The sequence below is a fragment of the Pteronotus mesoamericanus genome, unplaced genomic scaffold (assembly GCF_021234165.1).
Source record: "Pteronotus mesoamericanus isolate MK-2021 breed Mesoamerican mustached bat unplaced genomic scaffold, CSHL_Meso_final scaffold_507, whole genome shotgun sequence".
In the NCBI taxonomy this organism is placed as follows: Eukaryota; Metazoa; Chordata; class Mammalia; order Chiroptera; family Mormoopidae; genus Pteronotus; species Pteronotus mesoamericanus.
This window is the reverse complement of record NW_026555319.1, coordinates 16,574,277-16,600,922: the sequence shown is the minus strand read 5'-3', so window position 1 is coordinate 16,600,922 and position 26,646 is coordinate 16,574,277. Positions and strand designations below refer to the sequence as shown.

Sequence of the window (26,646 nt, the reverse complement as noted above, 5' to 3'; positions counted from 1 at the left end):
ATATTTCAAATTAAAGCTGAATTCAATATAAGGAGGCCCCTTTGAGAGTGGAGACCCCAGTGGCTTACCCTGCAGACTTGCACTACCGGCTTCACATTTTCGGGGACACTTTGCAACTGGATTGTCTTTTTCCATCTCCATCCTTCAAAGATCACCCAAAATAACATTGAAAACACTGTTCCCTGGCGTCCAGTCCCCATGAGAGTTTGCCCTTGAGAGTGAGCCTCATTGCACTAATGAGTACAATCCATCCAAGAGGCAAAGATGTCTTGGTGTGTCGTCTTCTGTTACTGGTCAACATTCCCAAAAGTGTCCAGTTCACCAAATGTCCAATGGTCTTCCTTGGCCAGAGGACTTTCAAAATTTACTTTCACTTGACTGCAGCCTTCTTTCCTAGAGGGCCGGACTAATTTCTTTGCTGCCTTCTTTGCTAACTGGCTTAGCCATTTTTACCCATAGATCAGTCTGAACCATAAACTAATTAAAACAAATGTTTCTATTTGAAATCTCTTCCTGGTGAAAAAAATGTCATTTCTAATGTCACCCAACAGGCAACTTGTATACAACAAAACAGAATTTTCCTTAACCAAATCAATTTTGTCATTAATATGGATAAAGCTAATGTCTGGCACATTATCTCCTAAAGGACTTGTTGAAGCCAATACCTTTGAAAATTCCCTACCATTTATGACATTTTCCTCTAATTTCATGTAATTACATGTTTCCTATGAGATAAGAACTGGGGATGAATGTTTTTGAATGTGAACTAACACCTCCTCCCTCCCCACCCCCCCAAAAAAGAAAACTGAGCACAAAACTGTATTCTCCTGGTTCATGATTAAGAATGTCAAGCAATGGAATAAGAACCTCATCTCCTGTATTTATTTATTTGTTTGTTTGTTTATGTTCCTACTACATTTTGGGGAAGAAATAAAATCCTGCTAGCAATTACCCATACTTCCCAGAAATTCTTTCTATATGTGATTATATTTACAAAAAGCATTTTTTATCCCTGATAATATAAATACGACTAAGCCCGGCTGTTTAGCATTATGTATTTTCTCCCTTTGCATAAGCTTAAGTGATCAAATGAGCTTCTCAAGCAAAATCCAGGGCAGAAGTACCCGAGGAAGCCACAGTTAATGGAGAAAGTCTAATCCAAACCTCCAGTGGTTTTTCTATGAAGATAAAAATAATGGGAAATGAAATGCAGGTCAAGGCTGTGAGATGCCACAGTATACCCATTTGATTGGCAAAGCCAATGCTGACAATATCAAGTTTTGCAAAGGATACAGACCCACAGAATCACTTACTAATCACAGGTGAGAGTATAAATTGGTAAAAAATACTTTGGAAAACAGTTTGGCTAATATAAGGTCAACATTCATATTATCTATATCCCAGAAATTTTAGGCAAGAGAAATTCCTTCATGTGTCCAAGAAATTTCATAGTCACTCACTGAGAGGAAAATGCATAAATAAAAAGTGGTACACTCACAGTCTGAACTGCTGTAAAGCAATCAAAATAAGTCCCCAAAAATCATATGCTGTAACATACTCTCTTTTAATGAAGTTCAAGATGGCTGAATGAAAAAAAAATTTTTTTAAATTGCATGTAGATGAGATAAAACTAAATAAAAAGGAAAAAAATGGGATGGTAGCTAGGATTTGGGATGGTTGTGATTCTGGAAGGGGGGTAGGTTGGAGGATGGGATGGGGGAGGGAGCACAAGAAATATGTACCCACATTTTCTCCAAACACCAGGCTTTAGTTAGTTAAAAAAAAAAAAATCATAGAGTGGCCTTTCCAAAAGGGAAGCCTGTCGGAGAAATGACACTGATTCCTTCTCTTACCAGCCACATCACTCCAGCAGATAAACCTGACTCTACCTGGCCCCTAAGGAAAGATCATAATTCTTTCACTCCGTTTTAGCTCATGAGCACCTGAATCTTGCCTCTACTCCAACCACACACACTTGGAGAGCGAGCACGAGCTGGAGGTGCGGGGAGAGTGGGAAGAGACAGCACATGTGCATGGTGCAGGGCACAGACTGGGCCCTGGATAACCCGCCCTGCTGCTGTCAATTACAAGTGACAGGCCTGGAGGGCTCTCAGTCCTTGACCCCAGCAGGCAGGATGGCCATGCCTGGGCTAGAAGCCAGGATTCACATCAGAAGCAGGGACCAGAAAGCGGTGTCAAACATCTAAAGTGCTGGGAGGCACAAGGAGAAGCAGACCACAGTGTTTTCCGGAAGGCAGAACTGGAGTACGTGGAAAGAAGTGGTAATTCCGCCTCCACTTCAAAGTGTCTCTTCTGCACACAGAGACTTACTCATCTCCTGTAGCATGTCGGCACAGCCTGCCAGCTGCGTGCCTCTCTGAAGCCCATTTACTCAGCCTCAGTTTCCCTTCTCTTAAAATGGGAATGAGGACATCGTCATGGCCAGCCTCACATGGGACCAAATGAGAGCACGGGGCCGTACAAATGTTAGGAATCATTCCTTCCACCCGGGTGAGTCAAGCAACAATTCTGTCCACCTTAGAGCCTACTAATGTCCAAAACTGAAAACCACAGAGCTGAACTGTGCGAGTACACACTCAAGAAAGTTGTTCCCATGCCCTCCTCCCCCCAAACCAGTTATTTGTCTGCATGACCTTATCAACAAGCAAGAAGAATTTTTCTTAGTTACACAGAGAATCTGCACATTGGAAATTACCTCGAAGTACCAACTGTCTATACAGGCATACACCGGAGACATTGCGGGTTTGGTTCCACACCACCACAACAAAAATGTGTATCACAATAAAGCGAGTCATAATCTTTTAGCTGATGAAGAGTCTTGCCTTCAATTTTTAAAAACACAGCATCTCCCAGGCTAACTCCCTGAACCTGTCTCTAAGACCCCTTTTCTCTGACTTTCCAAAGCAACCCTGCCTAGGCTCATTTCTTTCCAATAACGTTTCTAAAGAGCCAAAGGAGCCTCACCTGGGCTCTCCCCTGCTGCTGCTTTTATCCTAAGCCCTTCCGTGTTTCACTGTCCTCAGCTTTAATAAAGGTACTCTCAAAATAAAAACAAGAAAATGCAACATCTGTGAAATGCAATAATGCAAAGCACAATAAAATGAGGTATGCTTGTGTAAGTTATTTTAAGAAAAGAAGATGAGGCACCTTTGCTCTTCCAATTAAAATCAAACAAAAATGCATGAGGTCAGGCTTTACTTCCACTAGAGCTTCCTACTACTGTGGGACCCTGTACTCCTAAACATTAGCTTGACTCCTCTACGTTAGGAGTACCTGGTACAATACAGATAACTTAGAAATGCCGAACTTGCAGATGAGTGGGCATCTGGGACAGGCTCAGATTTTGGAGAGCAAAAGGCCCAGACCAGAATCTTTCTCCACCACCTCCTGTCCCCCTGTCAAACTTTAGAACCCCTCACTTGTACCACAGGACAATCCTGGACCCCACCTGACAGTGTCATGAGGTTGAAATACATTTAAATAAAGGTAACATAACACAGGGTGTGTGGTTCACAGCCAACATATCCTATGTGTTACCTTCCTTGCCTTTAAGAAAACAAAGTGACATTTATATCAAATCGCTGATGATCCCTGTCACTGCATGTCAGTGAAATATTTACTTACCTGAGAGTATGCTAAGTGGGATAAAAACGCCATTTGGAAAAGGATTTCTCTTTGTTCCGCTGCCTAACTCCAAGAACACCATGTTCTGTGTGATGTGTATCAGTACAGCTGAGTGGGCCGAGGGGCCCCCATTTACCACATAAGAAGGGCATATTAGAAACACATGTCAGCTTTCTCCTCTGCCAGGAATTAAAGACAGGTGATCCCCATTTTGGAATGGGATGCATCACTTAAGTTCAGTGGAGTTCCCAAATTCTCAGGGGTACCATAGACTCAACCATCCTCTAGAAGCCATGTTCCAGAAAGTCTAGAAAAGACCATATAAGTCCTGTGGTGGGTGACCTGAAGGGATACTGCTTGGCCGAGTGAAGTGAGCAAACAGCAAGGCAGGGCCCTCCTGTTTGCAATGACAATAGAGCAGTGCTTCTCAGATTATGGTCAGAAGCAGCATCACCTGGGAACTTGATAGAAGTGCCAAAACTCAGGCCCCTCCTAGACCCATCACATCAGAAGCTCAGGTGTGGAGAGGGACAGGGCAGCACTTTGTGTTGCAACAAGCCCTTCAGGGAAATCTGCTGCTTGCTCAGGTTTGAGAATCAATGGTATATAGAGTGACCTGAGATCTCCAAGTTTAAACCAGCCATCACCAGGAAACAAACCAAGGCAATAGCCAGTAAGAAAGGAGAGAAAGCCTTCAGTATCTTTCTCTTTGCAAACGTTTCAGTGGGCAGACAGTGTTAGCTACATCCCACCACTAAACAATTCTGAATCCCATGTGGCTTCTGCCATAAGGAAGGCCACAGCAGAATGCCAAGGGCAGGAGCTATGTCTCACACATCTGTGAGTCTGCTGTGACCAGCCCAAGGCCTGGCGATCAACGGGCATCAGGGAAGGTGGGAAATAGTGACCAACCAAGGAGGTAACCAGGAATGGGTCCCAAGGACTGAACAAGGTTACTTTCCCCCTTCAATCCCTAATACAATGATCTTAGGTCCTGAAAGCTCCTGAATCAAGGATTTTGTGGGGCTGACTCTGGCTAGCTGTCCCAGGTCCCATAATTACCAAGACCAGAGGGCCCTGAGGCACCAGATCACTCCCACACTCCACCCTCCCACTCACACCCTAAATCCACTTGGCTTGCCAGAAGTCATGTCCACAAGGGTCTCCCCTGCCAGAAGTCAGGGCGTCCAGCCCTGGGAGGATGGCTGAAGGCATTACTTCTGCTAGAGTGCATGTTCCCAAACATCCCTTGGCTAGTAGTGGTGTCTTCAGACCCCAAATGCCCTCTATCACCATCACGGCAGCATCGCCACCCTCCAAACTCAGGTGCCCCATGGTGGCACTTTCATACCTGTAGTAAGACAGCAGGCCGTTGCTGAGCACGAACCAGCGGCGCTGGTAGCCCTTCAGGTAGTTGGTCCACTTGAGGAGCCAGCCCTTGAAGCTGTCCAGAGGCAGCAAGACCATCGGGGCGGTGGAGGTCGTGCCAGGTCCTGACACTGGAACCACAAAAGGCATCCTCACCTGTCCAGGTCGCAGAGGGGGTGGGGGCTTTGACACCGGCTGCGACCCTGACTCGGGTCTCGTAAAGGGTATGCTCCCCACAACTAGCCCGGCAGCCGGTGACTGTTCAGATGAGGCCTTGGTGAAGAGCCCTGTTCCTACACTTGAACCAAACTCTTGCCGGAGCCCTGACCCCGTCCCCAGCCCCAGCAGCAGTTCCGATTCCTGTTTGTGCCCTGGCCTTGGAGAAGACGTCTTCTGGGACTCGGGCTGCGATCCTGGTAACAGCTCCGAAACTGGCTCCGACTCCTGTTCTGACACCGACTCCCGCTCGGGCTCGGGCACTGGCTGGGGCTGAGGTTTCGGCTCCGGTCCGGAGCCGGGCGTGGAAGCGCTCATGCTCGGTGCCGCCGTGTGGCACGACAGGCAGGGAACAACCGTGAACAGCGACGAGAGTCCGCGGGAGCGGCCGCCACAGCCGCCACCTCGGCACAGAGCGGCCGCTTTCCCCATAGAGCCTGCGGACCGGAGCGTGGCCGAGCCGGGGGGAGGGGGCGGCGGGAGGCGGGGCCGCGGGCGGGGCGGGGAGGGGGCACCGCGGACGCGCGGCGCGAGGCGGAGGCGCGCGCGGGTCCCTCTGCGGTTCCGTGCCCCCTGAGTCGCCTGCGTCGGCTGGCTGTTTCCTCCTCGCGGTCAGCGGGCGTGGACCCCGGTCCCTCTCTGGCGTCGCCAGCGTCCACTTCAGGATCTAGCACTTGGAAGGCGCCCTGGAAACACCTGTGGGGCGAGAGCTTGGTGGGCGGGCGACGGGAAAGGGACGGCGCGCTTCAGGCCACCATCCCTGCCAGCGCCCCAACCCGTGCCAGGCGCTGGGGGAACAATGATGAATGCGGGGCCTGCTGGCTCCCGGCGCAGCCTCTGCCCGCGGGCCCCAGCGTCGGCGCTCAGTCCAGGATGGGTTCCCTCCCGAAACCCAGGAAAGCGGAGGTGAGGGGTAGGCGGAAAGCAGGTGCCGCGCTCAAAAACCAATAAATGCGCACGAAGCACAGGGAGATGACGCTAAACGCTGAGGAGGACGCCCACCGTCCCCCATGGCAGCCATTACCTGCCTGTGGCTCCTTCCCGCGGCGACCAAACTTGGTGGCCAGAAGCCACCGCCTCCTCCACCTCCTGGGCCAGCTGGCCTCTGATTCATGCCAGGGCACCTGAAGCGGCGACATGGTTCAGGTTCTGTATAAACAAATACAGAAATTTTATCTAAAAGGGGATTCTTAACTTGGACCTCATGGACATCCCTGGTAATCTTGGCTGTGATTTTTCTGCAATAGTCTGCGGAGTTTTACGTGTCTGCCCATTTTTTTCTAGCGAGAAGGTCCATAGTTTTCATGGGATTCCCAAAGGAGTCTGTGATCTTAGATAGGTTAAACATCACTGATTAAGAATCTGTCCTAAAGAGAAAGGTCGATGGTTACCACAAGTAATCAGAAATACAAATTGAAAGGTTGGGTATTGGGCTTCTGCCCAGGCCCTTCCAACTCGAGACCTCTGGGGCAGGCAGGCTCCCCTCTGCTCATTCCACGTGTCTTACCCACCTGATCTTGCTTGAGACAAGAGAGCCTGTGCAGGGACCAGCCTCCTGCATGAAGTGATGGCAGGAGCTGACCACACTGGAAGATCCTAGAAACAGGAGGTGCAGACACTCCCCTAAGCTCTGTGTGGGGCAGAGTCATAACTACCAGAATCAGGGGGGCTCTATTCTGTGGTGCCAGCATCCACACTGCAAGCCCTAGCTGCCCTCGGATACTTAATTCAATCACTTTAAAGAAGAGCCATACTGTTTTCTGCTTGGGAGAAATGTCACCTATACTTGGCAAACTTGAGTGTAGAAGTGGGTAGGGCAGTGGGTTGGAGCAGTTATCCCCCCTTCCCTGCCCCAGGTTGTGTGTGAGTCTATATTTATTATATACTGGGTAAATACAAAAGAATATTGTAAAATATGTGTAGGGCATAAAATAATAATGCAAGATGCCCAAGGACTCGCTAACCAGTTTTAGTAATAAAATCCCCCATTTTGGTTCCCTGTTCTCCCTCCTACCCTCTCCCATAATCTGTTGACTTTGAGCCCAAAGTCTCCCTGGGTTTTTTACAAGCCAACTGGCTCCCACCTCCTCTTTAGCTGGCTAAGAAAGTGTTCTCAGCTGCTGCTTCTGCCTGTTTTATTCATCAAGAGCTCACATCCTCTTTCCATATTTCCAAGCACTTGTTGAAATCGCTCATCCATAAGTGATCTGTCTTTATTTAAAATCAAAACACCCCAGCTTGGCCTTCCCAAGTTCTCTTAACTGTTCTTTTTTCTCCACAGCATTTCCCACCTTCTAAATGACTTATTTGGTTTATTTCTGTCTCCTCCTAGTAGAATGTAAGCCCCAGGATGGCAGGAATTTCTGTTAGATTTCTTTCACTGCTCTATCATCAGGGCCTAGAAGAAGACTTGGCATATGGGGAGACCTTGATGAATATTTGTTGAGTAAATCATTCTAGTTCTCTTTGCTATACTTTTATTTCAGTGGGGTCTCAAGAAAGAGGAAAAGCAAACCTGGGTGCTGGTCATTCTCAGGAGGAAGTCTCAAAGTCAGTGGTTCATAATTTGTGAGGGATCATGGGCCCCTTAATATTATTACGAAGCTTAGAGAATATACAAATCATCATGTACATTTAAAATTTTACATACAATGTATGAAGGCCATAAATTTCATCTTAAGGACCTGTGCCCTTAGAACGTTTCTGGAAGAGGCATAGAAACTATTAACATGGTGGGCTCATTTCATTATATACCCTGTATACTTCAGTTTTGTATATAGTGCATACATTATAATTTCAACATTTTAGAAACTAGTGAAATATTTTTTAAGGATTTTATTTATTTGTTTTTAGAAAGAGGGGCAGGGAGGGAGAAAGAGAAGAAGAGAAACATCAGTCAGTTGCCTCTTGCACTCCCCCAACTGGGGTCCAGCCTGAAACCCAGGATGTGCCCTGACCAGGAATCAAACCGGCCACCTTTCGGTTTTTGAGATGATGCCTTGCCCATTGAGCCATACCAGTCAGGGCGAAGCTAGTTAAATGTTTTAAAGGAACCTATGTTCTAATACCTTAAGGAGATGACAAGCTCAGATCTTTAGGGGCCAAGGGGGTGAGTGCACTTGGCTTTAAGACAGTATGCAGTAGTCAGAGCTGTAGCATTCAGACCCCACCCAAAATGTATAAATTCAACAGCATGAAAAACATGGTATCGATCCAACTCAACACTCCCTGCTGTCAGCCCCAGGAGGACTATTAGCGAGCAAGCTCTGCTTTGCCCTCTTGGTGTGATGGAAATCAGAAGTTTTGTTTGAAAACCTTTCTGGGGAGTCAGTAACTCCTTAGTGATGGAGTAGGTAGAATCTATAAAGCAATAGAAGGAAAAGGAAAGTAGGAAATACCTTGTAAATAACCTGGGAGCTCCAGAGAATGTAATGGGTGGTACAGGATGCAAATTTCAAAAAGAAAGGGGCAGTAAGCCTCCCTTTTGTCATCTTGTTCAGCCCCTGCTTGGCAGAAGCTCCCGTTCCAGTGAGAGAACAAAGGCAGCTTAGTGGATGGTGACAGCACAAGGTAAGAGATGGGTGAAGTGGACCCAGTCCAGGATAGAAGCGTTCACCCCGGGATGAGCTCTGTGAGGAAGATGGACTAGAAGCCAAGCTCCAAAGGGTATGAGCTGAATTTTCTCAGGTGGAGATGTGGGAAGGCTCTATTTTTAGCAGAGTGAACAGTATGATCAAGGTTCTGAGGTGAAAAATCAAGGGGCCACTTTGGAGAAGAGAAAGAATTCATGAGACCTGGCTTGTGGGAAGAAGTATGGGAAGCAAGGTTGAAAAGCTAGTTCTGCAGGACATGACCCTCCCAGCCTGCCCTTTGAACAAAGCTGAGGAACAGTTTTTCCCCATGACCATTTCATCCTAGTAGGGACTGTGCACTCAGCCTCCTAGAACTACCTGAGGAAAGCTTGGTTGGGGCCCCAGTGACCATTGCTCTGTGACCAGGTTCCCAAGAAGCACTCACTAACTTGGGGAGGCCATGAGGGCCCTAATAGGCTATGAGTGTATTTTAGTCCAGCTTCCTTCTCCTAAGAGATTAACTGAAATATGAGGAAACAGAGATGTCCCTCCAGGTCCGGAGATGGGATGTGTGTTGCCCCGGGTCTTAGAGCTGAGATCCTTATGCTGGGGTTCACTGTGCTGCACCAGGCTACTTCTTGAGGTTTACACACCAACTCCAAGTACAGCGCAACATTACAACTGTCATGACAACCCACTTCAAATTTACCCCCATGAGGTGCCAGGCCTTGTGCCAGTTCCTGACGCACATTAGCTCACAGAGTTCTCAGAACAAGCCTATGAGGTGTATTACAATTATTCCTGGCCTTCAGACAAGGAAGCTGAAGCTGTGAGAAGGGGAAGGTGACCTCCCCTAAGAGTCAAAGCTGAGATTCAAACTCAGAGCCATCTGACTGCAGGGCCCACGTACACCAAATAAAACCTCACTGCAGCAGCGAGGAATGAGGACACACAGAGCCCTCAAGGTTTGTGGGCAGCATTTCCAGTGGCCAAAGGGTTTAATGAGGCAAATGAGACACCAGCCACAACAGCCAGGGTTTTAAATTTGATTCATTATTTTTCCCTAGGGACTGCTCAACTGTAAGCTCCATGAAGGCAGGGCATTTGAGTCAGGTTTGTTCACAGATGATTTCCAGCTCCAAGACTGTATGGTCTATATAAGGAGCTCAGCAGATACTGAGTGAGGTGGGAGGTGAGTGGCGGTGAGCCACAGGGGGAACTGAGGAAGACTGTCACACAAAGCTTCTGGGTGGGCGTACTTCCAGCAACTGAGAGACCCAGTGAACTCAGCGGGAGAGTGTATTTGAATGACAGTATTTTAATGAAAGAACATTCGAAATGCTCCCAGTGAGCAGACTGGCTAAAGGAATTCCATCAGGAATCATGTTGTCAAGTGGTACATTAGTAAAGCAAAACTCACCCCGGATTATCATTTTGTAGAAGCCTGGATTTTACTGGCTTTGCTCAGAGCAGGAGTTGCTCTCATCCACTCAGCAGATATTTAGGGAGCATATGTGCGCAAAGCTCTGTTACCATATCTTGGGTCCTGAGAACTGGAAGGAAATGCAGAGATCAGGCACCAGCACCCATCCCAGTTGCAGGCGGGAGAGCTGAAGCCCAAAGACGAGTTACTGGGGGAGGTAGGGATTCCTGCCCAAGGCCTGTGCTGGCTCTGCCCCCTCAGCCCTGCAGAGTTCCAAAGACAGCAACTGGACCAGGCTCTGAATTGTATATACTCAAAGTAACACTTTTTGAGTCAACAAGGGGCTGGGACAGAATGTATCCTTGCCTCTTGTTTGTGTTTGGGGTCCCCAGGAGTTAAACGACTTGGTCTACCTCGCAGACCCTGGACACACAGGTACGTGCACTCAGGCAGATCCTAGCTGAGCACACGAGCGTCTGCTGACCCCTTGTGGTCACTGTGGGATCTGTCCTGGCCCAGCTGCCCAGGGCCTGAATTGCATCTTTTCAAAACCAATGGGCATTGATCGGGACTCCAGGTGTCCCGTTCTTCCACTTCTGGGATGACCATCTCCCTTGTCCACACCTCTGAGAGCCCAGCCTAACTCTTCCTAACAGCCTATTTATCCCAGAATGGACCACAAGTTCTTTTTAGCCATCTGGTAGAAGGGAAACCTGGGTTTTAGTCCAGCTCTCTGTTAAATAGCTGACTGCAGGTAATTGACATTACAGCTGAGGTTCCTGCAATACCATCTGTGAAATCATGTTCAGAGGGCTCCAGGTCCCAGGACTTCTACTTCCAACCAGAGTGATAAAGATAGGGAGCTTATTACACAGTTGTTAGGAGAAGGTCTTCGGAGTGTGACAGGCTTAAGATGGGCTTTATTTTTCTTTATTAGCTGCCTTAGGCAGGATTCTTACCCTCTGAACCTTGATTTCTGATCTATAAACTGGGATAATAAAATTACCACTTTGTTGTTGGAAGATTTCAATGAATCATTTTGAAAAAGTGTGCCTGGCACATGAGTATTCAATAGATATGAATATGCTGATGGTTTTGATTAGTTGAATGGGCTTCCAGGTAAAATTTCATTTAAACTAAGAGACTTGGGTGTGGGTATGTATCCACTGGACTAAAGAATCTTTAAACTCCTCAAGCTTCAAGGTTGTATTTCTTGAACATTATCTTCCAATCAAACACCCCTCCATTCTTCCTTCATTGATTTTCCTTACCCTTGATCTTTCTCACTCCCAGTAATCAAGTGCCCTCTCCAGAATTTCATCACTTCTTGTTCTCTACTTAAATACAAAATCCTCTGGTTTTTAATGCAAAAATGGGAAGACTAAGTCCACACAAGTAGAGGTGTGTTAGTGGCTTATAAAGCAACTCATTAGGTTGACATACCAACTCCCCACCCACTCCACTCTCAGGGATCCCCAGTCCTTTGGGCCAAAACGTGAGATGCAAAGACCCTTAGCTAAGGCCAGCCATCCAGGGAAGAAGGGTGCATGTGGCTGGTGGCTAGACCAGCATCAAGCTCAGAAAGGCCTAGGAGATCTAGGAGATAGAGAGTTCCTGGGGACAGTTTGGAGAAAACAGGGCCAGGGATGTTCTGCACGGCCCCGGAGGACTTTAGGATCCCCACACCCTTTTTCCTTTCTAGGTACAGTGCCGAGGGAAAAGACTGTTGTTGAAAAGAAACAAATACATCAAATAGAAGAAATATACCAAAATGCCAGCAGTGGTTAATCTAATAGATGTTTGGGTTTTTGTTTTTTGCAAATATGGTCAAGTTGCTTGTATAAAAAAATTTAAGTATTTAAAATCAATTATTCTAATCAGTTGTGCTCAGCCAAGAAAACAGACAAGAACCTAGAAAAAAGACTGTTTTGGCTCCCACTGAAAAGTAGCAATCTCCAGTTCTCAAAGGAAGATCATAAAGCAGAGAAATAGAAACATCATGAACATCTAGCTCCCGTCCAGTTGCTGTCCCATAGCTGGGGGATCACTGAGACCAAGCTCAGAGGAAAGCCTGCTGAATGACCAGGTAGCAATGAGGAAAGGGCATAATAAGAATGAGGACAGGTAAAGAAGGACTTCTGAAAGCCACCAAGAGGGCTGAGGTCCTTACCTAGCAACTATGGTGATGCAGAATGACCACTTCACAGCAGTCAGGAAACCTGTTTCTAGTTCTCTGCCACTAACTTGCTGTGACCTTGGGCAAGTCAGGTCACCTCTCCAGGCCTGTTTTCTCACCTGTAAAATGAGGGGGCTTGGCTAACTTGAAAAATATGTACCAGGCTCTCTCTCTGTGCAGTGTGCTGAAGCTGTAACAGAAAAAGGAATAAGATAGTAATTTATTCAAAAAACATTGACTACCCTGTTTACTAGGCACTGAGGTTACAGAGATGCCATTAAGACATTCACAATGTGGTAAGGGAAACAGCAAACAAGAAATGACCAACCACATGCTTGGTGCAGACAGAGGTATGGGCACAGGAAGGAGTGGCCTTTTCTACTGGGACCAGGTGGGGGAAATGTCACAGAAAAGACCTGAATTGGATCTTGGGGAATCTTTGGTCCCTGCCCTCAAAGATTGTACAATCGAATCAGGAATTTGGGACAAATACCCATACAGCTACCACACAAGGCAGAGTGAAGCCACCGCAGGTAATCCAAGTTCAGAAGGGAGAGGAAACCCATGTGGTTTAGGCAGGGTGGGGTTAGAGGCAGGCAGGAGGCAGGAAATCAGAGAAGCTTTACAGGGAACTAGCATTGAGATAAGCCTTAAAGGATGAGTTTCCTCACAGCCCCGGTGGCACTGTGAGGCATTCTAGATAAGGGTACGATAAGTAAGGGCACAATATGGGGGACAATTGGGGTGTAGTTGGAGCAACAGGCAGGCCAAGGAGTGGGGACTGGAAAGATTCGAAGCCAAGTGGAGCCATCACAACGAGAGCCATGAGAAATGATAGGCCCTGGGCCAAGCGTGCCACATTCTCATGCCATTTCTTGGAGGCAGAGTCCCTTGCTACTCCCCCATTCTTTCAGATAAGGAACCAGAGGTTCAGAGAGTTTACAAAGTCACAATGATGGAGAAAGAGCACTTGACCCAGGTCTGTCTGACGTCTCACCCTGACCTTCTTACCACAGGAATGAATGCTAGACATTACTGAACCCTTCCCATCTAAGGTTCCATTGTCCCAATGCACCTGGCCTGGCATTTCACCTCAGACATGTGGGTACAAAAGGTCAATCTTTGCTTTAACCATGAAAACTGGCTTGATTAAGCCCCCTCCTCTTAGGCAGCTAGGGGACTGTCAGGATCTCCTTTACCAGGACAGAGGGAATTGGGCGGGGAAAGAAATATCAGGATTGCTAGGGTTTTTATGCTCCATTATCTGCTGGTATCCGTTTATTGTTGTTCTTCGATGGTGTTAGCTGGCTAGCTCCTAGGCTTCTCCTCCTGTCGGTCTAGTGTTGTCACGGCCCTGGGGCAGATCATCTGCCTTGACTAGGGTGGCCACTTTTTCTCGTTGGAATGGAGTGACCTTGGGTCCACGGGTGCTCTCAGCTGCTGCCGGATATTCATGAATTCCCGTTTCCAGCGTCCCAACTTCCTGAGCTGGTCCATCATGAACTTTTTTTTCAGGTGGTCATGCAAGTGGCTCATCTTTTTCTTGGTCTTTTCTGAAGCTTTCATCTTATAAAAACAAAACCAATGAACAGATGAGGTTAGGATAAAGAAATTACTGCACAACAAGAGACATCTATGTTGCTGATATGAGGGTGGAAAATGTGCCAGCTGGACCCAATATTCCATAAATAATTTGACTCACAGGGAGCCTCGGTTTCCCTATTTGTAAAATGTGAGCATTGAGCTAGATAACTCCTATGGTATTCTGACAGTATGCAGCCTAGGAACCTCATTTTGACCTTATCACCTCTATTTGAAGACTGGTCAGAAAGAGGTGGGCGTGGGTGTAGAGAAAAGGTGCCTCTTGTTCCTTCCCCTTCCCATTCTTATCACCATTAACTACTTAACTCCTATCACCATTCCCTACTACTCGTTTAGTGCTCCCCACAGGTGTGCTACATCCCCTACATCACATTAAACTCTAGTTATTTCTTCTATTATATCATTTTTGCCATGGCCCCAATAAGACTATAAACTCTGTATGTCCCATACTCTATCTTACTTACTTGTTCATTTATGTATTCCAATGAGCTAGCTGTGGAGGGGGTATGAAGAAAAACTCAGCTGCCTGTCTCCACAGAAGTTACAACATAGTCAGGAAGATGAGACACATGTCCAAATATTTCTAAGCAAGGCAGAGAGTGATACATCCCTTTAAAAAGCATAGAGTTCAAAGAAGGCAAGAAAAGCCTCATGGAGACTTGGCATATATATTGTGGGGAGGGCAGGGTTTTGAAGGATGGGGAAATGTTGAGCATGTTGAAGCAGAACCAGGCAGGAAGTAATCCTGAGAGCCCACACTTCAACAAACTCTTTTGGGGATTCTAAGCACTGGCATTGTCTCAAAATACACACAATGTAAGCAAAGGAGAGTTCCATAAGGCCAATGTTGCCATAATCATTTGACACAGAGAATTAGTGCCTGAGTGGATCTTGGGAACAAAGGAAAAGAGGGAGGGTGGGTGTCAGAGAATATGGACACTAAAAGACATAATGCAAGTCCCTTTCAGTTACTTGATAAAAACATAGATCCTAGAGATTCTAGCTTGGTAGGGTCTAGATGGGTCCCAGGAATCTATATTTTGATCATGTACCTGAGACGATGCTGATACAGCTATTGAGAAGTTAAGCGGCTGCTTTGTATCACTATTTTTTTATAGTTCACCACTGTGGCAGCAGGTTTTTTGGCCTAAGCTAGCGATTTCACCTTGAGCTTGACTTTTACAATGGATCAGGGTCTCTCAAACTTGACACTATTGACATTTAGGGCCAGGTAATTATTTGTGTGGGGAGCTGCCCTGTGCATCCCTGGCCTCTACCTACTAAATGCCAGCAACACCACCCTACTCTCATTTGTGCTACCAAACATTTCCAGACATTACCAATGTCCTCCTTAAGATCCTGAGAAATCAATGGTTAGTCAAAGATGCCTCTTCCCCTAAAGTGAGCACTTTTGGGAAGGAAGACAGAAATACTGTCACGCTGCCACTCAAGCTTCAAATCTACTGAGTTCCCACAAGCTGGGCCCTCAGCAAGCCACTGGGTTTACAAGCAAGGAGAGGGCAGTCCCTGTCCTTGAGCGAGATCATCCTGCACCATGGTCAGTCAAACCCAGGTTTGCTACTCTGCAATGATGCATTCTGTGACCTTAGTGAAGTTACTCCATCACTCTGAGCCTCGGTTTCCTGAACTATTAAATGAGGTAATAATATATACTGTTGTACATAAAGATACATACTAAGATACATAAAGGCTCAATTCAGCTTTAAAAGAACTTCTGGATGGCTGGAAGATGGCACAGCCCTCTGGTACATATAAAACTTGGGAGAGTTTCCAGTTACATATCTCAGAGATACCCCACTTGTCAGAGGTACAACATCCCCCACCCACTGGTTATAGGAGTTGGACCCAACCTCTTCTGGGACAGTCAGAATGGCCTCTACCACCTGGCCACAGTTATTGGTTCAGGGATGGGTCCATGGCCCAACCTGGGCCAACTGGAGTCATTTTCCAGGATTTGTCTAACTTGAGCACAGTGGAAGCACTCCATTTCCTTTCTGCGCTACAGGACAGTTTCCTGTGGCCACAGTCCCAGGGACAGCTAGCCTGACAATGATGTCAACATGCAGAAAGAAGCAGAAAAGGAGATGAAGAGGGAGAGTGGAGGACACTCCATTGGTATTAGAGCTCCTGGCTTCTTTCATCCCAAATATTGTGACCCTACCCTACCCATCCTCAATAATGTAAACTCATGGTTCTCTATTTTGCTTAATTAGTTCAACTTCAGTTTGTGTCTCCTGCAAGAATCCTAATAGATCCTATTTTACAAAGGAGAAAAGAGTGTACTGAAGGAAATGTGATTTCCCAAGGTCACACAAAGCTGGCCTGCCCATCTCCAAGTCCATCCTGTTTCTACTACAGCAAGCCACTGGAAGTTTAACAAAGGGAGAAACAACGAGGCCTCTACTCTTCTTTTGGTCTCTGTGGCCCTTAAGAGGATCTGGCACCATCTCTTAAGCATCCTCCTCTCTTTTTGATATCAAAATCCCATGAGACCACCCAGATTTGGCCCTGGAACATGGAGGGAAGCTCAACAGAATCAAAAAGAGGGCACCAACTCAACTAGGTCAAACCATAGTTGTCCATAAATAAAAACCAGAAGAGTGTCAATTCTTATATGAAAAATGGGGAATAATCCCTAAAGGAAAAAACTAACCAAACTGTATTGATGCCATTTCAAGCTCTAGGACCCATGGCTCCTTTTTATGGGAGACAGTAGGAATCCATTCATGGATTCCCCAAATAGAAAGGTAATGTGCTTTTTTTTTTTAAATCCTCACCAAGGGTATTTATTTATTTATTTATTTATTTATTTTTAATTGCTTTTAGAGAGAGAGGGAAGGGGAGAGAAAGAGAAAAAGAAACATCTATGAGAGAAACCTTGTTTGGTCACCCTCTTGCACTCTCCCTGACCAGGGATCAAACCCATGACCTTTTGGTCCACCAGATGATGCTCCAACTAACTGAGCCACACTGACCAGGGCAGTAATGTGCTTTGAGGAGAAAAAAATATATCACTAGAGGCAAAACATGAAATCTTTTTCCCAGGCTTCCTCAGCACAGGAATAGTTGTGACACCCCAGGCAAATCCATAATCCAGACTCCCCTATAAAATGGGACTTGCATTAGAGCACCATGGTGGCTCCCTACCACCTCTAAGATCTGTGATCTCCACCAAGGTATCAGTGAAAGTGAAATAAATGCGGGTAAAGCCACGAATGCCCTCTAACAACTCAAAAACTTGTGAAGACTTTACCTCCATCTCCAAGAGTCGCTGTGCATTGAGGTTGTCACGAATAATCACCCGAGATAAGTGGCTCTTGGGTAAATATTTTGTCACGGCTGCTTCACTGGAATTCATTAAGCTGAAGGGGGCAGAGGAAGGTGGTACAGATTGAGACGGCTGGGTCCAGGGCTAGGACAGGGCTTGATATGATGGGGTCCTGGGATAGTGGCAGAGACCTCCATAGGTTTCTTGGGAGAGGCATAGCTCTGTCATAATTATCAGAGGAACAAGGGAGGCCTAGGTTTCTTCTTGTGGAAAATGTGTGCAAAGGGGGTAGTTTCTTGGATGCTAATAGGAGAAACCATCCTGACAAGGAAGTAGAAAGAGCAGTCAGTCCACAAGGGAAGTGTCAACAAGGACTTGGAACTGTCTGCTGGAGCAGCCATCTTAAGGAGAAAATGCAGAATGAAATGGGAAGCAAGGGTCTTAAAGAAGAGGAGCAAAAGTTGCAGGGTTGGGTTCAAAGGGATGAATTTGAGGGAAGCTGAGGTGAGGGTGCTTGCTCCAGAAACTAGGTCTAGAGGGGCTTTGGGAAGAGGAAGGGCCAGAGGAAGCAGGAAAAAAATAGGATAAAGAGTTTGGATAGTGGTTATATTGGTTAATAGGGGAGTTCTAAGGGAAAAGCGTTTGGAAAATGTCAAAGTGAGAGAAATATGGGATGGACAAATATTTGAGGAGACTTTGGAGGGTGAGAGGTAGAAGATAAGTTTGGATGGGATGGGGTGGGGTAGAGTGAAATGGAACCAGGTAAAACTAGGGATAACCACTTGGTCAAAATGAGGAACTGGTCAAAAGTGGGTAATATCAGGCACTGACTTTTTACTTTTTGATAATTTGGTTACGCCACGAAGTGTACCGTTTATGTACCTTTATATGTTGTTGCCCTTTTCAAAATAATTGCTCATATTTTCTTTCTAAAATGTTGAAACTAAATGTACAGCAGGGAAGCAATTGAATAAATTGTGGTTAGATCATACAATAAAATACTCCAGTTATGAATTAAACAGAAAATCATAGTGTATTAGGTGGTGAGAAAAGCAGACAACAAAACAGTGAACTTTTTGGTGACATTCCTCCCCGCCTCTCCCAAGCATGTAGTAGTAAATACGTATATGAATGGATCTGGAATAACATACAAAATATTAACAGTGATTGTCTCTGGTCATCCATTTTACTTGTCTGTCTCATCTGATTTTTCTAAGATAATTGTATACTACTTGCATAAAACAAAATAGACAATTTTTCAAAGAAAACATTTTGAAGGGTTAAAAAAATTTTCTAATTCATTTTCAGCCAGTTGGATCCACGGTTTTATTAATGTTTTTACATTCATACACTAATGGAAATAAACGGCCCCAATCTCCCATTTACAATTTTCTGACAGCAAAGGCAAGAGGTAATTAAAAAAAAAAAAAAAGGCTGGTTTAGAGATCGAGGTGTCACATATAAACGTTCCCCAAATCCTGTTTTTAAAAATAAAGATTTAAAATATTTATAAGACACATAAAACACTCTGTACCTACTCAGTGGTGCACCATATTTACCAGTACTTCCTAGGAAGGAAGAAAAAAAAGGCAGTGACTGGAAATATTCCCTATTCCCTCTTGAGTAATAAATGGTGATTTTGAATCAAACTGTTTTCCAAAGCAAGGACTCCGTGGGAGCCTGGAAAATGCTGGCAGGAGGTGTGAAATGGAAGTGGCGAGGGGAAATTGGGGTCTGTGGGGAGTAAGGCCAGGCTGAGGGAACTGAGGGTTTTCTCTCCGGGGACTGAGGCCAGACTGAGGCCGAGCTGAGGGAACGGGTGTTCTCCCAGGGCCTCCGGAGAACACAGAGGCTGAGGAGAGGGGTGTCAGGCCCAAGGGGGCCTGCGCCTCGCCAGGTTCTAAGGAAGTTCAAGGCTCAGCCCAAAGGGCGCTGGGAACCCCCTGACTGCACAATGTCAAGCCTGGGGGATTACAAGGCTGGGACGATTCGGTGGGTGGATGGGTTGGAGGTGGGATTTCCGGTTTCTCCCGAGTCATGGCTGAGGGGATTCGGGCTCCTGGCGGTGGGAAGAGCTGAACTAGAAGAAGCTGGGGCCCGGGTCTGTGAGGAATCCCGGCTCTTCTGGGGTCTAGGAAAGAGCCGGACTCGGAGAGACATCCGGGATCCCAAGGGCCAGCTGAGGGAACAAGGGGTCTGAGGGAGTTCGGGCTCCCTCGAGGTGTCTGACGACCGCTCTGGGCACCCGGGCCGCACCTGAAGAGAACTAGAGTGGGCGCGGTCCGCGGACGCAGGAAGACGACGTGCGGCTGGGTCCCTAAATTGATTTCGGGGCTACTGCCGAGCCTGGGGCGCCAGAGGAAGCCTGAGGCCGGATACGTGCCAGAACTGGTGGACCTCTGGGTGGCGGCCCTATGGGCCGAGAGCGGGCTTAATTTCCATGTGACTGAGGGCCTTTGCTGCTGAGCAGTCTCATTCTCCTCGTCAGCGAACGACGCACGAATAGGAGCCAGACTGGAAGCCATTCTGGGTGGACGAGCGCGGACACGCAGTGAGCGGAGCTGAGCTTGGCTCGTTGCCCCGGAGACGAGAGAGTGGGGCGGGACCCGGAGAATCAGAGGCACCGCAGCCCGAAAGGCTGAGGAAGCGACAAGATTGTCCCTTGGCGGCTGCCGTGGTGCGGCCCGGCAATTGCCATGGAGACGAGCTAGGCCAATGCAGTGGGCTGTGCCCGCTGAGCTGATCCTACTGCGGGAGTAGGGCGCGCTGGCCCCCGCTTCGTCGTGTTTCTGGTAACCGGGTGAGTCTGGGCGGGGCAGCTCCTGGGTGGGGAGACGAGGCCGGGATTTCTCCGAAGATTCGGCACAGCGGATTCCTCCCTGCGACAAGGGGCCGTTACTAGGAAAACCATAGCGTCAGGCTGCCAGGTATTGTGGCTCCCGGTCGTGGCCGGTCTTCCCTCTCTCCGATACCCTCATCCAAGTCTTTGGGCGCGGTTGCTTCCTGAACGAACCTGCCCTCGCGCCGGCGGGGGAGAGGTAAGACCATGAGAGTCTTGATACCAAGCAGCTGAGGAAGCCCATTACAGGGCCAGCTTCCCAGGAAACCTATCTGGCTCTCCCGTGGAAGCGGCGCCGTGGTCCTGTCTTACCAATGGACTTCGTTCCTCGTGTACAGAATTAACAAACGCCCAGCGGTGTTTGCCGACTTCCCACTCATAATGAGACCGGAAAGACCGGCTTTCGGACCTGCTTTGTGACCCTAGACAGGTCCTTTAAAAAAAAAAACAACCCAACACAACATTTATTTTTAGAGAGAGGGAGAAGGGGGGGGAAAAAGAGAGAATCATCGATGTTCAAGAGAAACATCGTCCTCGGACCTGGCCCGCAACCCAGGCATGTGCCCTGACCCGGAATCAAACTGGGGTCCTTTCTCTTTGAGGGACGGTGCCGCACCAACTGAGCCACACCCGTCAGGGCGACAGGTCCTTTTCCCCTCTCTATCTCACTTTCCCCATGCTTCAAGTGTAGTTTATTAACTCCAGTAGTTTGAAGTCGAACCAGGCGAAGGAAGCCAAAGGCTTTGTAGGCTATAAAAGCGGTGAAACTGAGCAGCAGTGGAGTTGCTCTTTCTCCACCTCCCTCCCCCTCACTCTAAACATTTTGGAGATCTTTGTGTCATTTCTTCAGGTGATCTTTGCAACTTCCTAACCCTGGGCCTGAAGTAAATTCCTTTAGTCTTCACCCCCTTAATGCCCTGCACGTTAACTTCCTTAACAAGAGCAAAAATAGTTATTTGTAGAGAGCTCACTCTATGCTAGACTCTGTGTTAAATACTTTACCTGGGTTACCTCATTTAATCATCAGAAGATCCTTAAAAGGTAGGCGCTCTTACCCCAGTTTTCCAACTGTGTTACACCTGTAGTTGCCTGTTTAATTTCTGCCTCTCCCACTACACTGTGAGCTCCGTGGGAGAGGGGTCCATGGCTGTCTTATACATTTTGGTATCCCCAGCACCTAATGAATATGAGTCTCCTCCCATCAGTACCCTCACTCTCAAGAGCAGTGTCCTGCAACTTTTTGTCACTGTGATGAACAGCAGTCTCCCCTATTCCTGTTGTCCATTGGGCACTAAGGGGGGGGGGTTTGGGGTGAGAAGAATCTAGAACATTTAGGCCTCCAACTGGGTTGGGGTAGGTAGGCCTTTTTTAAGGACAAACCAGCCCCGTCTGCCCTTCCTGGGGTGTGCCTGATACATTTGATTCTGGGGCATTGGTAGGTAGGATTTGCCTATGCACATAGCCTTTGTCTTTCCTCTCCAATAGCCTAAGAACCACACTCACCTCCACGCAACCCCTCCCTAAAATTCTAGAGAAACAGAGCCAGAGAACTCATCCTTTCCAGAAGACTTCTCAGAAGGTAGAGTCATGGTTGGAACAGTTCCCTCATTCAACAAATATTATCAAGCACCTACTTGTGGGGACACAGAGCTTGGCATTGGTTTCACAGTAGGAGTGAAGACAGACACAGTGATGTTCCAATAGAACTCCCAGATCAAAGCAAAACCACGTCTTCAGGAAGTGTTAGGAAAGAGAGCACACAGGGCTTAGAAAGCCTGGAGCTAGGACTCAATCAAATGTAGGAGAGGGTTGTGATCCTAGGAGATTTCTGTTGGGAAGTGATCCTTGACTAACTCTGCTGGTTCACCTGTCCTCTGCTGAAGGTAACACAGTAGGATCTCACAACCTTATAAGGAAAGGGACTGAGAACAACAAAGGCCAGAGAGGACCAGATATCCATATGGAGCTGCAAATGGCTCAGCCCAGCTGAGGTCCTTCAGGACATAGGGAAGGCCAATACAAAGATGGAGAGATATGCAGGGGCCAAGGTGTAAATGGCCTTGACAGCAAAGCTAAGGGGCTCCATCTCACTCTGACTGTGCAGCCACTGAAACACTTTAAGCAGGGGAACAGAAGTTCAGCTTCTTATTTGCGCCTCATGAAGACTGCCATTTGGTTTGAGAGGTGCTCTAAATCCAAATGCTCCAGTTTCAGTGAAACGTGAAGATGTGCTATTTTTACAGCTTTGTTCAACACAGAGAGTAAGGGGCCTGAGATTTTTTAGAAGGCTTCCTGCCCTACCCAGGAGTCTCATGCTGCAGTTCTGTACACAGCATCATGCTGGTATGGCTTGCCTTACCTAAAGCCCCTCTGCCTCTCTGTACTTGCCATTTGGGGGTGCTGTGATGCTCCTTATGCTGACCTCCAGGAAGCTTTCAGTGATACTTTTCCCCAGGCTGTCCTTAGAGGCAAGGTGTAGGAGCATGGCCAATGATGTAGGAGTATTGCACATGGGCACATTTTGTTTCTTCAAAAAGATGGTTCTTGGAGAGGTGAAGTTAAGACTCTCCTCTCTCTCATACCTCAAATGACTGCCAGTATATCGGGCTCTGGTTTCATGGCACTGGTTCAGAGTCTCATGATTGGAGCATAAAGTCAGAAGAGGAGGAGGACTGTGTGAGTAGTTCCCACCTAGAGGGGCTGGACAGAAAGAGGATATTGAAGAGAAAGGAGAAGAGGGCTGTGTAAGTCTAGGTGGTGAGTTAGGTCAAGGCTCAGCTGCAGGACACAAGTTGGCCTGCCCAACTAAAAATGTAGGGAAGCCTTCAGTGCTAGGCTCAGGGGTTTGTCCTTTGTACTACTATGCACATCAGGACTCCTGAGAAGCAGGATAAAAATGTACATTCATGGTCCTCACCCCAGAGCCTACTTAGTGGATTTGAGGAAGAGCTTGGGTATCCGCATTTTTAATAAGTTCCCTGGGCCATTCTAGTATGATGGTCAGAAGACCACCCTGGGGAATTCTGCTGTAGGCCCATCCATTCATCTCCCAGAAATCCCCTGGGTTGGTCAGCTAGCCCAGCTGGGCTCCTGCCGTCTAAACATTTTCTTCCTCCTTGCAGTTTTTAATGGACACAGCCTAGCAGAAAGATGCAGCCTTTATGTCTCACTGGCCGCTGACCCACCAGCCTGATGACAGCACCTCCATGTACCTTCCCAGTTCAGTTCCAACAGCCCTCGGTCAGTGGCCTCTCACAGATCACCAGCAGCCTGTATATCAGCAATGGGGTGGCCGCCAACAACAAACTTATGCTCTCCAGCAACCGGATCACCTCGGTTATCAATGTCTCAGTGGAGGTGGTGAATACCTTATATGAGGACATCCAGTATGTACAGGTGCCTGTGGCTGACACACCCATGTCGCGTCTCTGTGACTTCTTTGACCCCATTGCTGACCACATCCACAGTGTTGAGATGAAGCAGGGCCGCACGCTGCTCCACTGTGTGGCTGGTGTGAGCCGATCAGCTGCCCTTTGCCTTGCCTACCTCATGAAGTACCATGCCATGTCCTTGCTGGAGGCCCACATGTGGACCAAATCTTGTCGGCCCATCATCCGACCCAACAATGGCTTTTGGGAGCAGCTCATCCACTATGAGTTCCAGCTATTTGGCAAGAACACCGTGCACATGGTCAACTCCCCTATGGGATTGATCCCTGACATCTATGAGAAGGAGGTCCGTTTAATGATTCCACTGTGAGCCATGCCACCAGCTCCTGCTCCAGGGTCAGAAATGCAGATCTGCTGTTGATCCTACACTAAGATCTAAACTTAAATATTCTCCTTTTGTGATACAGAAAAGAAAAAAAAAAACAACAAAAAAAAAAACAGATGATGCCTTTTATCAGAGCAATAAAAAAAAAAAAGGAAGAGTGCTGTAGCTTTTAATCTTGTAATCTATATCTTTAAAGATTAAACTCACTAAATGGAAATGGTAAAGGTAAGTTTCCTGCCCTGTGAGTGACAGGTCATGGCTGTTGACCAGAGGGGGCAGTGAGTAAGGCAAGTGGTGCCTGCGTCAAATGGACCAGTGCCCAAAGTATATAGCAAGTCTGGAACCCTGCCACTTTTCCCCAGACCAACTAACCCAGGAATGAGTCTGCCATAACCCTACTTCATTCTTTCAAACCCAAAGCCAGAGCCTTAAGCATCATGGCACCTCCTTGCTTCTCGCAGTAAGGGCCAACCTACTAGATAAGTAACCTCCAACAGTGATCTGGGAGACCTAGGGGCCCCAGGGCAACCCGGCTCCCACCTTCAACCACAGGGGTGGTTTTCTGGTTTGGATTTACACAAAATAATTTTCAAAGAAAGCATTCCACCATATAACATTTTTTAAAACTTTTGAGTCCTGTTGTACATGATAAGACCTCAGAGTGCCCTTGGCAGTCCTGTGCCAGTCTTTGATGAAAGGTGGCATTGTTTTCTCTGGGGCACATGTGGAGAGGCCTGACATCAGGCCTCAGAGGTTCCTCTCACAGGCCTTGGCTTGGAAGGCTGGGGCTGCAGACCCGAACCTTGCCTTGTCACCTCCTTCACATTTGACCTTGGACCTCTTGGAGCCTGTTTCCTTACCTATCCAAACATTGAAAGCCATTTTCTCAGAGTTGTCATGAAAATTCAATGATTCCTTAGCACAGTGCCTGTCACATTGTAGGTGCTTAGTGTAACTGGCAGCTGTCATCGTGAATGATGCTGTGACCCTCCTGGTCCAGGTCAGCACAGTCATCCTCAGTGCATTTCCCCCATCTGTGCATAGCTCTTTACCGTTACAAAGTGTTCATTCAAAAAGTCTGCCTGTGTCGGGGGAAAAAGGTTTAAATCCTTTCAGACACGACCTCAGAGGACATCTAGACTTCAAAACTTTTTCAGAGCTCTCATTTTATTTAACCTATGTGTGTGACCTGGGGATCCTTAAGCAAGGAGCATAGTTCCGGCTTCCCCCAGAAGTCCTCGTTTATGTCACTGACTATTAGAGCCAGTGACCTGGTCTGGCTCACCCAGTGGGGTCCCACAGGCACAGGTGCCAAAGGGATAAATGAGTGGGCCCCTCAGAAGGCTCTGAAATCAGTGCTGTGACTCATTGTCTGCAGTAACATCCCCAGCCATTATTTACATGTTTTCTCCACCATATTGTCCTCTAATTCTCTGTCTTTGATGAGATGAACATTAGACCTTTTGATACTGTCCCACAATTCCTGAGGCTTTATTATTATTTTTTTTTCTACTGTTTATATTGGATAACTTAATAGTTTTCTCTTGCTGCCATAATGTTTGCGACAAACTTAGTGACTGAACACCTCTTATTTCTGTAGGTCAGAAGTCAGGTTGACTGAGTCATTTGTTTGGGTTCTCACAAGGCCAAAATCAAGGAGTTTCATAAGGCTAAAGTGAGTTGGGTTTTTTTTTTCCTGGTGGCTCTGGGGAAGATTCTACTTCCAAGCTCATTGAAGTTGTTGACTGAATTCACTTCTTTTTGGTTACAGGACAGAAGATCTCATTTTCTTACTATCACTTGGGGGCTGGTCTTTTTTTCCTAAAGCTGCCACATTTCTCCTAATGATTTCCATGTGACCCGCTCATACAGTGGTGGGTTGAGTCCCTTGCATGTTCCGAATGGCTCTGACTTTTCCTTCTGCTGAATCTCTGAATTCAGCCAGAGAAAATTATCTGCTTTTAAAGATTCATGTAATTAGATTTAGCACTTTGAAAATGAAAATAATCCCAATTTTAAAGTCAGTTTTATTTGCAAAGTACTTTTTGTTAATGTAAAATAAAAAAAAAAGTGTGATTTGGACATCTTTGTCAGGGGCGGGTATTCTACCTATCACAGGTCATTTCTATTGATCTATTCTCCAAGTTTACAGACTCTTTCCTCTGTTGTCTCTATTCTACAACCAATGCTACCCAGTATATTTTAAATTTTTGATTATTATATTTTCTTAGTTTAAAAATTTCTATTTGGTTATTTTCTGTATTTCCTATTTCTCTGCTGAGACTTTCTATCTTTTCATTTCTAAAGACTTTCTGATAATCCCAACACCTGGGTCATCTTATGTGTTCAGACTCTCTTGGTTCTTTGTATGTAGAATAATTTTGGGTTGTATGCTGGACATTTGAATATTATATTCTAAGACTCTAGGTCTTATTTAAATCCTTTGGAAAATTTTGAGGCTTTGTTTTAGGAGACAGTTGACCCATTTAGGTTCAAACCTGATCTACCTCCTGTGGGCTGTTAAAAATAAGACAACAGGTCCAAAATGGAGTTACTTATGCTAAACCCCATGTCACCAAATCGAGACCTAATTACTTTTTCAGCCCTCCCAGAAATGTAGTCAATCAGTCAAACCAATCTATCAGAAATTGACTGATAGACTCTATCATCCCCAATAATCTTGCTAACAAACCCATTTTTTTGCGTAGGATTCTTGCTTCCCTTTGCCTATAAAGGTCTTTT

General features: G+C 46.7%; 3 protein-coding genes across 6 annotated transcripts in view; 1 reads left to right on the top strand and 2 right to left on the bottom strand.

Annotated features, from left to right (window-relative positions):
* OSBP2 (oxysterol binding protein 2) overlaps positions 1-5,661 on the bottom strand; it is a 131,555-nt gene extending 125,894 nt beyond the window's left edge. For all 4 annotated transcript variants that reach the window (XM_054594037.1, XM_054594038.1, XM_054594040.1 and 1 more), the window contains exon 1: positions 4,997-5,661. In XM_054594037.1, the coding sequence (XP_054450012.1) occupies positions 4,997-5,661 (665 nt within the window). The remainder of the gene's footprint in view (positions 1-4,996) is intronic.
* Positions 5,662-13,777: 8,116 nt separating this feature from the next.
* CUNH5orf52 (chromosome unknown C5orf52 homolog) lies at positions 13,778-19,816 on the bottom strand. Its single transcript, XM_054594033.1, has 3 exons — positions 19,548-19,816; positions 17,277-17,385; positions 13,778-13,966 (listed from the first exon to the last, which is right to left on the bottom strand). The coding sequence occupies exons 1-3, from the start codon at positions 19,814-19,816 to the stop codon at positions 13,778-13,780; spliced, it is 567 nt and encodes a 188-aa protein (XP_054450008.1).
* Positions 19,817-19,978: 162 nt separating this feature from the next.
* Positions 19,979-24,009, top strand: DUSP18 (dual specificity phosphatase 18). The gene is made up of 2 exons (XM_054593901.1): positions 19,979-20,091; positions 23,253-24,009. The coding sequence occupies exon 2, from the start codon at positions 23,323-23,325 to the stop codon at positions 23,887-23,889; it is 567 nt and encodes a 188-aa protein (XP_054449876.1). The 5' UTR covers positions 19,979-20,091; positions 23,253-23,322; the 3' UTR covers positions 23,890-24,009.
* The last annotated feature ends 2,637 nt before the right edge of the window (positions 24,010-26,646 follow it).

Coding starts and splice junctions, on each gene's coding strand:
- CUNH5orf52 (XM_054594033.1), bottom strand. CDS start 19,816: ATGGCTTCCAGTCTGGCTCCTATTCGTGCGTCGTTCGCTGACGAGGAG. Junction 17,386..19,547: donor CCCACTCTAGTTCTCTTCAG/GTGCGGCCCGGG, acceptor TGCCCCCTTCAG/CTTAATGAATTCCAGTGAAG. Junction 13,967..17,276: donor AGCGACTCTTGGAGATGGAG/GTAAAGTCTTCA, acceptor TGTTTTTATAAG/ATGAAAGCTTCAGAAAAGAC.
- DUSP18 (XM_054593901.1), top strand. CDS start 23,323: ATGACAGCACCTCCATGTACCTTCCCAGTTCAGTTCCAACAGCCCTCG.